This window comes from Hyperoodon ampullatus (assembly GCF_949752795.1).
Source record: "Hyperoodon ampullatus genome assembly, chromosome: 9".
NCBI lineage: Eukaryota > Metazoa > Chordata > Mammalia > Artiodactyla > Ziphiidae > Hyperoodon > Hyperoodon ampullatus.
The window spans coordinates 53234275-53252271 of record NC_136922.1 but is presented as its reverse complement, the minus strand read 5'-3'; the positions used below and the strand labels follow the sequence as shown (position 1 = coordinate 53252271).

The following is a 17997-nucleotide window of genomic DNA, read 5'->3' as shown; positions in this document are numbered from 1 at the left end:
TTTCACACTCCCTTCTCTGCTGCTCCTTTAAATCATTATCAAGGATTTAAATATTATTTGTATGTCATTGATCCCAATAAAGTTGCAAAAAAGGAAAAAAATTAATTCTCCTTCAAGCTCCACTCATATATTCAAATAGCTTATCTGGCATGCTTGCTTGGATTTTCCCTCCAGCATCTTGTCTAGTAGAGGCCTTCTGATAAACACCAGTAAGCATCACTTGGAGTACAATGGAACTAATTCACAGGCAGAAAGTCTGCAAGTTGCATGATTCCCTTGTCCTCTAGCCATTCTGTGGGGAGGACTGCTTGGGCCAGTGAGCAACTGAACATACCATGGATATATCCTCCAACAGAGCAAGCCTGCCCCCTTCCACTGTTGCACTAGGTTCTGTGGGTGCAAGCCCTATATTTGGGGCACCCGGTTCTCAAGAAAGGTGTCTGCCAGTACTTGGAAAAATCCTGATGATATCTGGTGTTCTTCGGGATAAGGGTAGTAAAGTGCTGCCTCTCCCACCAGGGGAAAAAGGAGCCAGTAGTGCCAGCTCATTTCCAGCCAATCCACGGGGGTGACAAGGTTGTATCTACATCTCAAGTTTAACATGACTAAAACTGAATTCTTTATTCCTTCTATCTTAAACCCTTTCTTCCCCCCAACTTAGTTCCATCTCGAAAGATACTACCACATATCCATCGTTCAAACTAGAAATCACAGGGTTATCCTAGAATCCCCCCTTCTCCCTAATTCCTTACATCCAATCCACCGTCAAATTCTATACAGCTGTATTATCTAATATTGGCTGTCAGCCACATGTGGCCACTGAACACTTGAAATGGGGCTGGTCCAAACTGAGATGTGCTTTAAGTATAAAGTACACATCAGATTTTGAAGACTTAGTACAAAAAAAGAAGGCAAATATCTCACTAATAATTTTTATATTGATTATGTGTTAAAGTAGTAATATTTTGGATATATTGGGTTAGATAAAATACATTATTAAAATGAATTTCCTATTTCCTTTTACTTTTTTAATATGGTTATGAGAAATTTTTAAATATATATTTGTGGTTCACATTATATTTCTATTGGACAGTGCTGCTATAGAGTATATCCATCAAAATCTTCCAAATCTACTGTCACCACCTTCACCCAAGTCACCACCATTTCTTGCCTGAACTACTACAATGGTCTTCTTATTAATCTTCATGCTTCTTCAACTGTCCCATTCTAACTGATTCTCTTTAAATTTAGAAATCCTTTTAAAATATGTCTTACTATATTTCTTACTTTCTTAATATCTCTCAATGGTTTCTCATTGTCCTTAAAATCCAAGTTTCCTATCATGGACTTTGAGGCCCTGCATATGATATGATTGTAGCTTTCCATGTGTCTGCCCATCACTATCATGTCTTCTAAAGCCACACAGTAGACACTCACTATTCTCCAGCAGCACCTGGCATCCTTCAGTTCCTAAGACATACTATCTTTATACCCACCAGGGCCGTCACATCAACCGTTCCCTATGCCTGGAATGTTCTGTGTGGCTTTTTGGCTGTCTCCATCTCATTCAAGTCTCACCTTATACATTAGTTCCCTAAGTGGCCCTCCCTGATCAGTCTAAAGGTTTCTGCCCTTTACTCTCCATCCAAGAACTCTGTTTCCTTCACTTTTCTCAATTTACAGTTAGTTATTTGTATGCTTAATGGTTTGTCTCTCTTCCTCTGCTAGACTGTAAACCCCATGACGGATGGGGCCAGGTCTGTTCAACCTACCAGTGCAGACCCAGTGTTGGTCAAGGAATTTATTTTAGGGGCAGTGTATAGAAAATCTAAGAGTAGGGATTGGTTAGAGATGAAAAGGTTAGAGGTTAAAAAAAAAAATGGATCCAAGAATTGCCTAGAGAAGAATATGTCAAAATTAAAGTTAATTGATACTAGAAGCTTCAATTCTGGATCATCTTTGGGAAAATTAGATTCGAATATATGATCTAGAAGTATTCTAATATCTTTTGTTTCTAAATAGTTCAATATTGGCCAAGAGATCTAATCATTATTTTATCAGAATATTAATTTAACATATGATTTGAAGATGAATCTCAAATCATACCTCCCCAAGTACTCCTCTTGTTTTCCTACCAGTCCTTGATAACCTTTCCAGTAACTTCTGTCATATTGAGTGGACATATTGAGTGGAAACAATATGGGATTCCCCCATGAAGCTCTGAGCATAATATAATATGGTGACCTGATAAACTCAGACCAGGCCTCCTTGGAGGCCAGTTCTCTTCCCTATAGCTCTCAAATGGCATATTCCCTTAACCACAGTGGAGCAGGATTGTCAAGTCTCAAATATATCTAAAAACAGGTCATAAATGGCATGTGATATGGGAGACTGCTCACAGTATATTTATAAAAATAGGTTTAAAACAATGATAATAATCCAGTGTCAAACACAACAGTACATAATTGTATTCAGCAAATATGTGTTGAAAAAGTTATTAATTTTAGCTAGAAAACAGATTATATTTATCTTTCACACATAATGCACATGCATAAGAAAGAAAAGACTAGAAAGTTTAACAAGTGCTATTTCTGGGGTATGAGGAGTATAGGTACTTTTTGTGTGTCTGCTTTTCTACATTTTCCAACATTGTGTAATTATATGATTAATACGCAATCAGGGAAAAATGTTATTTTTATAAACAAACCAATAAACTGTCAAAGCTACTACTGCACTCTTCTAGGCTCCCAAGGGCCTCAATTTTGGCAGAGACTCAGACTGCGGTAACTATATAAATATCAGTTTGATTGGGAAATGAAAGGAGAAAGGGGTAACTTGGGTTTCTGAAGGACCTAGGTGGTCAAGCCATTACCCAAGGGACTCCTTTGCTCACTGACGCTAGGGAAGAATGTAGAGAAGTACAAAGCAAAACTTATCTAAGTAAGTATTAACTTCAGCTGCAGAGGCAGGAGGGGGAAAAGCGACCTTCCCTACATGATGACAATTCTGTTCTAGAGTTTGTTGTTAAGTTTTCAAATGTCAGGTAGAGTGTGGACCAGAATTCAACTTGATGAAGGCATGACTGCAGACAATAAAGACATGAAAGATAGCATTTAACTGCAGAGGTTTCAACATCTTTTGTGGCTACCATAACATGTAGGGCATGCATTGTACACATGGTGCTTTATACTAAAGGCATTTTAAATTTATTTCTAATTCTATCATTCTCCCTTACACACTGATCCTCAAAACTAGAATTGTTCACCCAGTGATAGTTAAGTGGGTGAGGTCACCAAAACTGCTACGTTAAATGCCATGGGAGACCCAAGAGCATACACATTTGTATGTGCAATGTCCTCTAAACAAAAAAGAAACCACGATGGTTTATAATGTGCCTATTTGTTATATAACGTTTAGTCTTACAACAAAATCTGATTCCCTCCCTTCAGATGTCACCATTAAAATCTTTATTAAAAACAAACAAGCAAACAAACAAAAAAATCCTCAAGTCCGAAAAGAATGAAAGTTAACAAACTATATCAACTGCAATCACATGGAGACCATACCACCTTATGCTGGGTTTTTCGTAGAGACACATAACAAATACTACACAAGTTTAAAGATGAAAATTAAACAAGAACAGAGGATCTGGTAGTATAACTGAAAAAGTTCAAAGACATGGCTGCATAATATTTTTAAGCATTAAGATTGTGTAACAAACAAGAAGAGAACTACAAACCTAGGTTAAAATGCAAAAAGTGCCCTAATCATATCATTTTGGAACTGTCTGAGACAATTGAACAGTAATATTTGCTTACAAGGAATGAATAACCATTCAAGGAGTACAGCTTGTGTATACGTTTAAACAGACATTAAACTATCAGGGAAAAAACTGTATACAAGAGTATCAGTTTATTTCTTCCAGTTTGAGGCTGACAGAACCTACAGATAAAATGATCCCCTGCTAACTCCCTTGGTATTTAAAGGATTCTTTGCTTAGTTTGAATTATCAGCCAGACTTATAGCTGACATTAGAAAACTGTATAAACCAAACTGCTGTCTACAGTCCTCCCTGCAGTACATGAACTTCTGTACACAAGTAAACACAGGGTGACTAGGACTTAGTTTTAATTCTTTTATCAGTTATTAATTACCTTTACTTGTCAATTAAATACATAATTTATATAATTTTTAACTAATTATTTTATCATACACACAGATGAACTTTAATTCTGTTAATAATTATCACATTTAGCTAAATTAACAAGCTTCAGCTACGTGTATCATGCTTACATGAAATGCAGTCATATAGCTTTGGTCAGGAGAAAAAGGTACTCTGAAGAAGCTGAGCAAGTCTGAAGAGATACAATCCCATATGCAGGGAGGAATAATGCTGACCCAAGTGCATTAATTTTGCTATAGACCCTTCAGTTAATGCTCAGAGTGTAACATGAAAATCAGTACTCACTTGCTGCAGGAAAGCAAAAAGGAAGGAATGCCTCTAACTTGGGTCCACATATCCTACTTTCCTTAGAAAAGGAGGCTGTGTGTGGTTGCCTAGAGACTAAATCCAGTTTACTAATCAAAGAAACACACCAGTTCTCCACGGGGCATGGAACTTCATCAGAGGCCTTGTTCTCTTGTGGAAAAAGGCCAAAGTCTAAATTTATCTGTACTCGTGGGGTAGCAAGACCAAAGCAGGGGGCAACTGCCCTCTTGGTGTTATTTTTCCAATGGCATTTGCTCACTCTGTGTCTCTGTGTCTCATTTTGGTAATTCTTGAAGTATTTCGAAATTTTTCATTATTATTTTATTTGTTATGGTGATCTGTGATCAGTGATGTTACTATCGTAATTGTTTTGCGGTGTCATGAACCATGCCCATATTAGATGGTGAACTTAATTGATAAATGTTGTGTGTGTTCTGACTGCTCCACCAACCAGCTGACACCCCTTCTCTTTCCCTCTCCTCAGGCCTCCCTATTCCCTGAGACACAACAGTATTGAAATTAGGCCAGTTAATAACCCAACAAAGGCCTCTAAGTATTCAAGTGAAAGGAAGAGTCACACGTCTCTCACTTTAAATCAGAAGCTTAGTGACTTGGAAAACCAAGACAGACGGAAAGCTTAGCCTCTTGCACCAAACAGCCAAGCTATGAATGCAAAGGAAATGTTCTTGAAGGCAATTAAATGTGCTACTCCAGTGAACACACAAAGGATAAGAAAGTGAAACAGCCTTATTGTTGATATGGAGAAAGTTTTAGTTGCCTGGATAGAAGATCAAACCAGCCACAACATTCCCTTAAGCCAAAGCCTAATCCAGAGCAAGGCCCTAACTCTCTTCAATTCTATGAAGGCTGAGAGAGGTGAGGAAGCTGCAGAAGAAAAGTTAGAAGTTAGCAGGGGTTGGTTCATGAGGTTTAAGGAAAAAAGCCATCTCCATAACATAAAAGTGCAAGGTGAAGCAGCAAGAGCTGATGTATTGAATAGAAACTGCAGCAAGTTATGCAGAAGATCTAGTTAAGACGGTTAATGAAGGTGACTGCACTAAACAACAGATTTTCAACGTAGATGGAACAGCCTTCTATTGGAAGAAGATGCATTCTAGGATTTTCATAGCTAGAGAGGAGAAGTCAATGCCTGGCTTCAAAGCTTCAAGAGAGACAGGCTGATTCTTTTTTGGGGGGATCATGCAGATGATGACTTGAAGTTGAAGCCAATGCTCATTTATCATTCCAGAAATCTTAGGGCTCTTCAGAATTATGCTCAATCTACTCTGCCTGTGCTCTAATAAATGGAAAAACAAAGCTTAGGTGACAGTGCATCTGTTAACAACATGATCTACTGAATACTTTAAGCCCACCTACTGCTCAGGAGAAAAGATTCCTTTCAAAATATTACTGCTCATTGACAACGCGTCTGGTCACCCAAGAGCTCTGATGGAGATGCACAGATTAATGTTGTTTTCATGCCGGCTAACACAACATCTGTTCTGCAGCCCGTGGATCAAGGAGTAGTTTCAAGTCTTATTATTTATGAAAGACATTTTATAAGGCTATAGCTGCCATAGATTGTGATTCCTCTGATGGATCTGGGCAAAGTAAATCGAATACCTTCTGGAAAAGATTCACCATCCCTTTTTTTTTTTAATTGAAGTACAGTTGAATATGTTCTTTTTCATATTCTTTTCCATACGGTTTATTACAGAGTATTAAGGATTCACCATTCTAGATGCCACTATGAACCTTTGTAAAAATTTTTTTTTAATTTAAAAATTAAAAAAAAAAGAAACTTCGTGATTCATGCGACGAAGTCAAAATATCAACAGTAATAGGAGTTCGGAAAAAGTTGAATCCAGCCCTCATGGATGACTTTGGTGGGGGGGGGGGCGGTTCAAGACATCAGTGGAGGAAGGAACTGTAAATGTGGTAGAAAGAGGGAGGAAACTACAATTAAAGTGAAGCCTGAAGATGTGACTGAATTGCTGTAATTTCATGATAAAACTTTAAAGGATGAGAAGTTGCTTCTTATGGATGAGCAAAGAACGGGGCTTCCTGAGATGGAAACTACTCCTGGTGAAGATACTGTGAAGACTGTTGAAATAACATCAAATGATTTAGACTATTACATAAACTTAGTTGATAACACAGTAGCAGGGCTGGAGAGGATTGACCCCAATTTTTAAAGAAGTTCTACTGTGGGTAAAATACTGTCAAACAGCATTACGTGCTACAGAGAAATCATTCATGAAAGGAAGAGTCAATTCATGCACTAAACTTCACTGTTGTCTGTTTTAAGAAATGTCCACAGCCACCCCAACCTTCAGCAACCACCATCCTGATCAGTCAGCAGTCATCAACATCCTGGCAGGACGCTCCACCAGCAAGAAGATTATGACTCACCAAAGCCTCAGATGATAGTTAGCATTTTTTAGCAATTAAGTATTTTTAATTAAGGTTTGTATTGTTTTTTTAGACAGTATGCTATTGCACACTTAACGGACTACAGTATAAACAATTTTCATACGCACTGGGAAACAAAGACATTCCATGTGACTCACTTTATTGCAACATTCACTTTATTGCAGTGATCTGTAACTGAACCCACAATAATCTCTACAATAATCTCCGAGATATGTCTATAACTCAATTTTTTTAAAAGAACTGACTCTACTTCAATCAGACTCAAACTTAAAATATGACATGTTGTAAGCTATTATATAAAAAATAAACAAGGTCCTACTGTATAGCACAGGGAACTATATTCAATTATCTTGTAATAAACTCTAATGGAAAAGAATCTGAAAAAAGTATATATTCTGAATCACTTTGCTGTACACCAGAAACTAACAAAAGATCGTAAATTAACTATACTTCAAAAACAATTATATAGGGCTTCCCTGGTGGCGCAGTGGTTGAGAGTCAGCCTCCCAATGCAGGGGGCATGGGTTCATGCCCTGGTCTGGGAAGATCACACATGCCGCGGAGCGTCTGGGCCCATGAGCCATGGCCGCTGAGCCTGCGCGTCCGGAGCCTGTGCTCCGCAACGGGAGAGGCCACAGCAGTAAGAGGCCCGCGTGCCGCAAAAAAAAAAAAAAAACAATTATATATGTTTGTGTGTGTATATATATATAATGTTAATCTTGCCTGACAGGCATTAGCCATTTGTTTCTACAAAGAATACAAAGGAAGCTGTCCCTCCCCAACCCCCCCAAATAAGTACTGTATTTTACTTCTGTGCATCCCACATCCTCCTTGGCCATTGGCAACTGTTGCTGTATCATCTCATCAGCCCAGGTACAATCCTCATGACCAGCTGATGCCAATAAACTTTTATTTCCTCTGCCCACCTCCTTCACGTTCCTTATAAACTTGTTAGATTTCAAAGCAATACCTCAGAAAGTATTCCCATACAACTCAGAAGACTTAAGGAATTAAGGGGGTTCATGTCCCCTGCCTCCTTCAAAGCCAGTAAAAGTGCATCAAGTCCTTACATCATATCACTCTGACCTCCTCTCTTACCTCCCTCTTTGACTTTTAAGGACCCCTTTGATTACACTCAGCCCAGCCAGATAATCTGGGACAACCTCCCCATCTCAGGACCTTAAGCCATAACAATAAAATTTACTCCCAATACTACTATTGTACCCAGACAACAGAATATTATTTGGCAACATAAGTGAATGAAATACTGATACATGGTACAAAATGAACCTTAGAAACATTATGCTAAGTGAAAGAAGCCAGTCACAAAAGACCACAAATTGTATGATTCCATTTATATGAAACATTCAGAATAGGCAATCTTATAGACAGCAAGTAGATCAGTGGTTGCTTAGGGCTAGGAAAGTAGGAGGGGGATAATGGAGATTGACTGTTAATGGGTAAAGGGTTTCTTTTAAAGGGCACAAACACATTTTAAAGTTAGATTGTGGTGATTATTACACAGCGCTATGAGTATTTTTAAAAATTGAATTGCATACTTTAAATTGAATTGTATGGTATATGAATTATACATTGATAAAGCTGTTGTTAAAAATACTACCGTATTTATTATGGCTACCATTGAAAAGTTACTATGTGCAAGAAACCTTAGAGACCCTATATCATCTGATTCTTAACAACTCTGTGAGGTCAATTTTTCATCTTATAGATGAGAAAACAAGTTCAGTAAAATTAAAATATTTATACAAAGTTACAGAGCTGGTCAGGAATAGTACCCAGATATACTACTCTAAAGAAATGTCTCTATACAGTCCATGCTTTCTAAATTATGCCATGTTTGCCATCAAATAGTTTATTGGAAATATAAGAGATCACTGACATACAAATGGCCTTGAAAAAACAGGCATTTGGTTTCTATCACTGGTGGGAGTAAGTTTTTTTGAGGCATCAATGATAAGAAATAAGGCTTAACACAGGGAATTATACCCATTATCTTGGGGGGGGGGTGTATGTACCTATCTTATATATACCTATAATGGAGTATAATCTGCAAAAATAATACTGAATCACTATGCCATACACCTGAAACACAATACTGTAAATCAACTATATGTACTTCAATAAAAGAAAAAAAAAGGCTGAAAAGGTTAGCATCATTGTTAAATTCAAAATCCACATCTAGGCGCTTCCCTGGTGGCGCAGTGGTTGAGAATCTGCCTGCCAATGCAGGGGACACGGGTTCGAGCCCTGGTCTGGGAAGATCCCACATGCCACGGAGCAACTGGGCCCGTGAGCCACAATTACTGAGCCTGCACGTCTGGAGCCTGTGCTCCACAACAAGAGAGGCCGCAATAGTGAGAGGCCCATGCACTGCAATGAAGAGTGGCTCCCGCTTGCCACAACTAGAGAAAGCCCACACACAGAAACGAAAACCCAACACAGCCATAAATAAATAAATAAATAAATAATTTTTAAAAAATCATACTTAAAAAAAAAATCCACATCTAGAAAACAAATGCCTCTGGAGAGCAACTAAAACTAATTAAGGTCATATAATTTGTTCCTTCTCTTTCAGTTTATGTCAGAGCTAGACTGTGAATGTCTTCAAGATACAGATGTCATCTGTTTGTCATTTTTTAAGTCAACACCTCTAATAATTCTTGGTTCTTTGTATTAATAGAAACACCAACAAAATATAAATATACAGAAACCATCATTATTTCTTTAAACTACATTCATTAGGCAAAAGTATTCCTTTATTTAGATTTTATTACTTACATTTAGTTTTTTATCCATACATTTAGAGGAAACTACAAACACTAACTTATTAGCCATTCCAGAAAGATAGGTGGATAAAAGAAGTATAAGAGGAAGAAATACAGATACTATACTAAAGGTACACTTCTTCATCTAAAATGCAACTAATCATCTATTTAGTTGTTATATCAGTCTGTTTGCTGCTGTAACAAATTATCACAAACTCAGTGGCTTAAAACAACACCAGTTTATTATCTTTTGGTTCTGTAGGTCTGAAGTCTGACATGGGTCTCACTGGGCTAAATTCAAGGTCTCAGCACGGCTGCGTTCCTTTCTGAGGCACTAGGGAAGAATGTTTCCTTGCCTTTTTCATTTTCTAGAGGCTACCTGCATTCCTTGGTTCATGTCCACTTCCTCCTTCAAAGCCAGTAAAAGTGGGTCAAGTCCTTCTTACGCTGCATCACTCTGACCTCTTCTTTTACCTCCCTCTTCCACTTTTAAGGACCCTTATGATTATACTGGGCCCACCCAGATAATCCAGGAAAACCTCCCCAACTCAGGACCTCAAATTAAGGTCCTTAACTTAATCACATCTGCAAAGTCCTTTTATAATGTAACGAAACATATCCACAGGTTCTGGGAATTAAGACATTGATATCTTTGGGTAACCATTATTCTGCCTATCACAGTTGCTCTTATCTTCAAAGAAATCAGGATATACCCATAGTAAATTGAGCCTAAACTGGAGGAGTGGTGGGGCATACTAATGGTTTAAATAGAGTACGTCGAATTTGGGATGAAAAATTCCTCCTTTTTGTTGTCATATTCTTACTGACACTCTATTTTGAAGATGAACCGTAATTAGATACATGGAATAATAGGAGAAATAGGTTGCCATTCAAAACCATGATAGGAAATAGAACTATGTAAATGAATCTGTCAATTTTCAAATCTGAACAGAAACCAAAAAAGCTTATTTTGTACTTTTTACACATTGTTCTGCCATAGCACTCATCAACTACCATTCATACAAAAGCCACAGCCTGTATCATAAAATTGGGTGTTGTACTAGTTCAAACTACAGAAAAGGTAGCTGGGAAGACTATACCAGGGCATAATGACCATGAGTTTTTTGGGGTTTTTTTTTCGCGGTATGCCGGCCTTTCACTGTTGTGGCCTCTCCCGTTGCGGAGCACAGGCTCCAGACGTGCAGGCTCAGAGGCCATGGCTCACGGGCCCAGCCGCTCCGCAGCACGTGGGATCTTCCAGGACCAGGGCACGAACCCGCGTCCCCTGCATCGGCAGGCGGACTCTCAACCACTGCGCCACCAGGGAAGCCCGACCATGAGTTTTTATGAACCTTTAAACTAAAATATCCAAAGAAACATTATATACGTATATGTGGTTAAGAAAACAAACCTCCTTTTTGAAAGGTCCAAGTTCAAAATGAAATTATGTCACTACATTATAAGACTGACTTTTGCTTAATTCCCCAGAACAACATTCCGTCCAGTGTTTAACTTTTTCAATTTAGCATTATATCTTTTTTGACACCAAGACAGAAGACTGATGTTTGACGTACTCAAGTTATAGCCAGCATTTACCAATTCTTTGATTCGACTTTTTAAAGTGCTTATGCTTGAATCCAAAATCTGAGGATTTTCAATTATTTGTGAAATGCTAATTTTTTCTTCTATGAGGCAATCTATTTTATCACTAAACTTTTTCTCTCCCAAGAAGATCACATCTGGACAGCTTAAAACAAACTTCCGTATCTCTTCTGCAGTACACCCAAGAGAAAACAGTCTTTCTTTGATATTTGTGTAGTTTCTTCTCATACAGTCATTGGAAAGGTCTAGGATTTTAGCTCCTGGACCATGTATCAAAACAAGCAGCTGCTCATTGTTCAAGTTGAAAGCTGACTGTAAAAATTCAATATTAGTTTTTACCCGTTTGGTGCTCTGAATTAAGATGAAAGGGTTTTTAAAAATTATCTTCCTGACAAAACCTGTGGGATCATTGTGACCCAAAGACAAACAGACTTCTTGCAAAAATTCAACCATCTGTTTATTCAGCTCAAGACTATTGGAGAAGGTACGCGGGGCACTGGTCAACAATCGACAAAGGCATTTACGGGTCAATCCAACTGAGTAGAGGAACTCTATATTTTTCTCTAAGTTTAGGTTGTTACTGGACCGAAAAAAGGATTCAGGAGAACGTTCCAAAACAGCTACAATTTCAAGGTCTGATGTCACAATTCTCCTCCACAGATCCCACCGATTTGAAAGACTTTCAGGTGTGCGTGTCATGGCTCGTGGATATCTTGATATGATGCTAGCAATCACTTCTTTGCTAGCTCCTTTAGACAGAAGGAATGTCTTCAGGTTCTGCTCATTAGTACCTCTCCTATTAAAAACTCCAGGCTGTCGTTTCTTTGCCATGTCAACATCTACTCCCATACTAAGTAAGTTATTCAGCAGTTCTTCATTTTCCAAAGGTTCACTGTCTGCATTATCACATTTCATTCTGAAAAGCCTAAATGAAACTGATTTAAAGAGGATTTCTGCTGAAAATCGGATCATCCAACGTCTTGAACCAAAAAGAAAGTTACTTCTCATATACAAGAGGTTTCTTGGTGCCATAATGGTCAGGTAGCCCAAACCTTTTGGAATGCTGTATAAAACAACATATATAATATTATACAAACACACATGTTAAAGAGATAAAAGACCATATTATGACCCTGTAAGTATCATGGTCATTTCTGTAAGAAAATACCTAGGGATCCAGCTCTCCTGGTGCTGTTGTAACAATCCCACCACCACACTCCCACTCCCTAGCTCACTGCTTCTGATTATCTGTGGGTCAGGGGCCACTTCTATTCTTAACATAAAGAAAAGCAGTACAGCATCATCACTGCCCCAGAATTATTCCTGCCTTTACCTTCCTCTTTTTATTTGGCCTTGCCTGCCTTGGCTACCCAAAACCAATTGCCCCTCTCCATCTCTGCTTTATCTTCCTGGTTTCCAAATCTTTGGCTTATTCCTACTAATTGATGCTTTCAATTCTGCCTTGTCTTCTAAGTTACTAGATCTTTGGCCTTGCCTCTGCCCATAGATACCAGACTTCTCTGCCTCTGTTCTCACTTCCTGGTTATCAAACTCTAAATCTAGGGGACTTCCCTGGTGGCACAGTGTTTAAGAATCCGCCTGCCAATGCAGGGAACATGGGTACTACCCCTGGTCCGGGAAGATCCCACATGCCGCGGAGCAACTAAGCCCGTGCACCACAACTACTGAGGAGCCTGCGCTCTAGAGCCCGTGAGGCACAACTACTGAAGCCCGTGTGCCTAGAGCCCGTGCTCCGCAACGAGAAGCCACCGCAATGAGAAACCTGCGCAACAAAACGAAGAGCAGCCCTCACTCGCCACAACTAGAGAAAGCCCGCGCACAGCAAGGAAGACCCAACACAGCCAAAAAAAAAAAAAAATTTTTTTAAACCTCTAAATCTAGCCCTGAAAACCAACACTTTATACTACGTAATTTCCACCTTAAACACCTTTTTCTAGATTCATGGTACTCTTTAAACCCATGCTATCATTAGAACCTTAATTCTTATCTTACATAGCTCCTGATCCCAATCTCCATGTCACTCAATTTACCCTAATGTCCCCTTGGTTCTTGGGTTAACCCAACAACTCCAAACCAATTTTCATCTTCATAATGATCTAGCTGGGATATTTCATACACACAGTCCACCGCATGTGGAACTATACAGAGAGATGGGATGTAAACATTTAAAAAGTTACTTTTGCCATTCTCCTCACCACCATTTTATAAAAGACTAACTCAGGGCTCTCTGCATCTGTGTCACAACACATGTAACTTTGATCAAGTGACTCAAACCTTGATAACTCATTTTCCTGATCATTTAGAAATAGGGCATAAGATGGATGAACTTATACATGATAATAATCATAGGTCCCTACTAAAACAAGCACCTCTATTTATAGGAAATATTTTATGAGAAAATCAACAGAAAAGTTTTCTTTTGTTATCCAGCTTGTCAGATGGTTTATGTTCCTAAGTTGTTTGTGGTCTGAGTCATACAACAACACATAATACTTTTTTAACTGTACTTTCTCCTTTTCAGACTATACAGCTGTGACAAACTTAGTTCTTGATTCCTAATTACTTACAACAGGCTCTTATCACTTAAAAGAGGCATTTCCCTTCTCCTCTCTGCTAATTAAGCATAAAATAGAAAATAGAGATAGATGGTTCCAACTCACCACGAACATTTCTGGGCTTGAGATACTGCTTTCAAGATCCATATAAGAAAAGCTCCTCTGTGTCTGTCCTTTTAATTACTACAATCTAACAAGAACTTGGATTATGCCTACAGGCTGGGAACATTCCTGTAACTCAGATAATCCACCAATCATCAAAGAATTAACAAAAGATTCCAAAACTATAGATTCAAACAAAACGCAGAACACTCACAAAGTAAACATCAAACAGCAAAAGCACATTTTAGATTGCCCTATACTCTGAGTTCATTATTCTTCATGTCTCCATAATACCACATACTACTCTATAACTACATACTCTTCCAAAAATGCATGAAGACAGAAACTTAAAAATAAGATCCTCCTAACTAAAGAATGAAGGCTGGGCTTCCCTGGTGGCGCAGTGGTTGAGAGTCCGCCTGCCGATGCAGGGGACGCGGGTTCGTGTCCCGGTCCGGGAGGATCCCACATGCCGCGGAGCGGCTGGGCCCGTGAGCCATGGCCGCTGAGTCTGCGCGTCCGGAGCCTGTGCTCCACAACGGGAGAGGCCACAGCGGTGAGAGGCCCGCGTACCGCAAAAAAAAAAAAAAAAAAAAAAAAAAAAAAAAAAAAAGAATGAAGGCTTTACCTTGCCCTGCTCAACAACTTGCTCTCTCTTCCAGATGCTCAGGGTGACCTCTACTGGATAATGGGACAGAACACTGACAACTGTAGATAAAACCAGTGCTTTCCAAAGAGGGGTGAGAGATTATCCAATGGGACGCAGGAAGAAAACAGTAGAACTCCAACTTGTATTTGTCTTGGCCTTTTAAAATTTCTACTTTTTACATGTTTCACAATGTAAAAATGTATACAATAGTACTATAAAACATGTATATAACTAATTAGTAAATAAATATACCTATATTGGAGGTACATTTATAAACTTTTTTATTAAGATTGTACATGTTCAAAAATGTCTATGACTACTACTCTAGACTACACTCTACTCTTGAGAAACAGGGCTGAACGAGTCACAGAAAGTTCAAAAGAAATTCTACTGATGAAAAACTAAAAGTAAGTAAAAATATATGCCAAATATCTTAACAAAAGAGGAATAAATTAAGGTTTCTCCTGAATCTGTCATAGGGGGATTTTGTCTTTGTGTATAATTTATTCTCCATGGAAATATCTTTCACACAATTTAATATGTCCAAAACCAAACTGAGCATCCTTCCCAGCCCCCAAAACCAGCCCTCCTCTGATTAATGAAATCACTATTACTCAGTAATCACTCATGATAAAAAAAATCTGAAAGTAAGCTTTGTTTTTTTTTCTCTTCCTCAACCCCACAGTCATTAAATCATGTAGATTCAGCTTCTTCAGTATCTCTGAAATCCAATCACTCTACTCTTTGCTATTCTCTCAGACTATAACAGCCGCTTAACTTGCTTCTCTAACATCAGTCACTCAAAACTGCCCCCACAGTACACCTGTAAAACAAAGATGTGATCAAGTCCCTCATTCCCTGATTCCCTGACCTCTGTAGCTCTCCCCTAGAAGGTAAAATCTTCAGACTGACCTTTCTAGCTATCTCTTCTATTCTACAACCTCACAACAAAGCACCATTGCTCTCAAATCTCGGGTCCTAAACATCCTTGACCATTCTTGTCTCCCTGCCTTTTTTTAAGCTGTTCTTTCAGAAAGGCCTATCCTCCTAATGTCTATCCACAGTACAAGATACCATTCAAACAGTATCTTCCCACAAACCTTTAACTTAAGTAATACTTGAAGTGAATCATTTGTTTTATAGTAATTTGTTACTAAGAGTCTAAAACTAAGTGTTCTATTTACATAGGGGAAAAAAGAGCTGAACTGGACTTAAAACTAGCAACAAAAATTTTGTTTTGATTACAATACTATAAATGCAATAAATTGACCCCCCCAAAATGGTATGAACAGTCTTAGCTAAGCCTAAAAACAATGGTAACTAATATCAATAGTTGGTAAACATATGAAGAAATGGGGGGAATTCTCAAATATTACTGTTGTTAAGGAATTTGGTACCATCCATCATATCTTTCAACCCAGCATTTCTACTTCTTGGAGATTATCCAAAGGAAATAAAGGACAAGAATACACATTTGTTATTTAAAAAAAAAAAAAAAAAGATGACCATTATAATATTACTTGCCACAGCAAAAAAGAAGAAACCCAAATGGCCACCAATAGTAGAATGATTAATAAATAGTGGTACATGTATACAATATAATACTACACAGCCTCCTTTTTTTGTGTGTTTTTTTGTTTGTTTGTTTGTTTTGTGGTACGCGGGCCTCTCACTGTTGTGGCCTCTCTCGTTGCGGAGCACAGGCTCCGGACGCGCAGGCTCAGCGGCCATGGCTCACGGGCCCAGCCGCTCCGCGGCACGTGGGATCTTCCCGGACCGGTGCACGAACCCGTGTTCCCTGCATCGGCAGGCGGACTCTCAACCACTGCACCACCAGGGAAGCCCCTACACAGCCTCCTTTTAAAAATGAGGCAGGGGCTTCTCTGGTGGCGCAGTGGTTGAGAATCTGCCTGCTAATGCAGGGGACACGGGTTCGAGCCCTGGCTGGGAAGATCACACATGCCACAGAGCAACTAGGTCCGTGAGCCACAACTACTGAGCCTGCGCGTCTGGAGCCTGTGCTCTGCAACAAGAGAAGCCGCGATGGTGACACGCCCGCACACCGCGAACTAGAGAAAGCCCTCGCACAGAAACGAAGACCCAACACAGCCAAAAATAAATAAATAAATAAATAAAATTTTTAAAATGAGGCAGATCTAACACAATAGAAAGATGTCCTAGACATTCTAAGTGGCAACCTGCTTAACTGCATAGTGGCTAGGATAATAACACTTAAATTAAAAGGGGGGAGGGGACATTAATATATACAGAGAGGGGAAAAATAGAATAAGTTATTTTTCAGTTTTCAACACAAAAAAAGTTAAGCCTGATGACTATCAATTTATTTTACTCCTTTAGCATCCACTCTCCATTCAAAATACTATTACATCTAGCGTGGTGAATAAATATTTAAGCAACCTAATGCAAGAAGTACCAACTGCTTCAATCTACAAATTTCAAAACTAATTAATATTCCATAACTTATTTCCATCTGTCTCTCAAATCGACGTTTTTAATTACCAAGGCCACTATTCCAAGAGCTAAAGGCCAAAATTAACAAATACACTGAAAATCTCTGTACCTGTAACTTGTGAGGTCTAAGGAATAAAGGAAGATTTACGAGCCCCTCTGCTCCACAATTCCCCAGACAAAGGGGCTTTTAATGGAAATGAGTAATCACTGGTTCCAGGATTCTACATTCCAGTTAGTCTTCTTTTGACAAAACGAGCTAAGTTGGGAGATCTTTACAGCAATGAACTTCTCACCTCATTTGTCTTAAGGAAAGAGAACTTTGCATTCCTCCAGAAAAGCTGAAAAATAGCCGTTTCCTAGAAATGGAAAAATAAAAGGGGGGGACAAAATAAGGTCAGGACTTGTAATACAGAATAAGGAGCTCAATCTCAGCTAACACTGCGTAATGTTCTCGTGAGATGCATAACCTCTTGTATACTAGGCATCTCTCAGAGATACTGAGAAGAAAATGGCAAGTACAAGCCCGAGTATGAGAGGTAAAGGCGGCAGAATCAAGAGTATAATTTGTAAAACCAGAACTAAGTGCTTCACACACATTATCTTACTTAACATCCACAACTTAAAAGGTCGGCATCATTCCTAAAATTACAAAACTCAGAAAAAGCGCCGAGCTCCCTTACTAGCTTGACTTAGCTCGTTGAAGCAAGGTTCGAACCCAGTTGAGTCTTTAACTCAAAAATTCCACGGGGGACTTCCCTGGTGGCGCAGGGGTTGAGAATCCGCCTGTCGATGCAGGGGACACCGGTTCGTGCCCCGGTCCGGGAAGATCCCACATGCCGTGGAGCGGCTGGGCCCGTGAGCCATGGCCGCTGAGCCTGCGCGTCCGGA

General features: G+C 39.1%; 1 protein-coding gene across 1 annotated transcript; it reads right to left on the bottom strand.

Moving 5' to 3' along the window:
* Window positions 1–11184: 11184 nt before the first annotated feature.
* On the bottom strand, window positions 11185–17434 carry MTERF1 (mitochondrial transcription termination factor 1; the record flags this gene model as incomplete). The annotated part of the gene is made up of 2 exons (XM_079711649.1): window positions 11185–12373; window positions 17403–17434. The coding sequence occupies 2 exons, from the start codon at window positions 17432–17434 to the stop codon at window positions 11185–11187; spliced, it is 1221 nt and encodes a 406-aa protein (XP_079567775.1).
* Window positions 17435–17997: the final 563 nt, after the last annotated feature.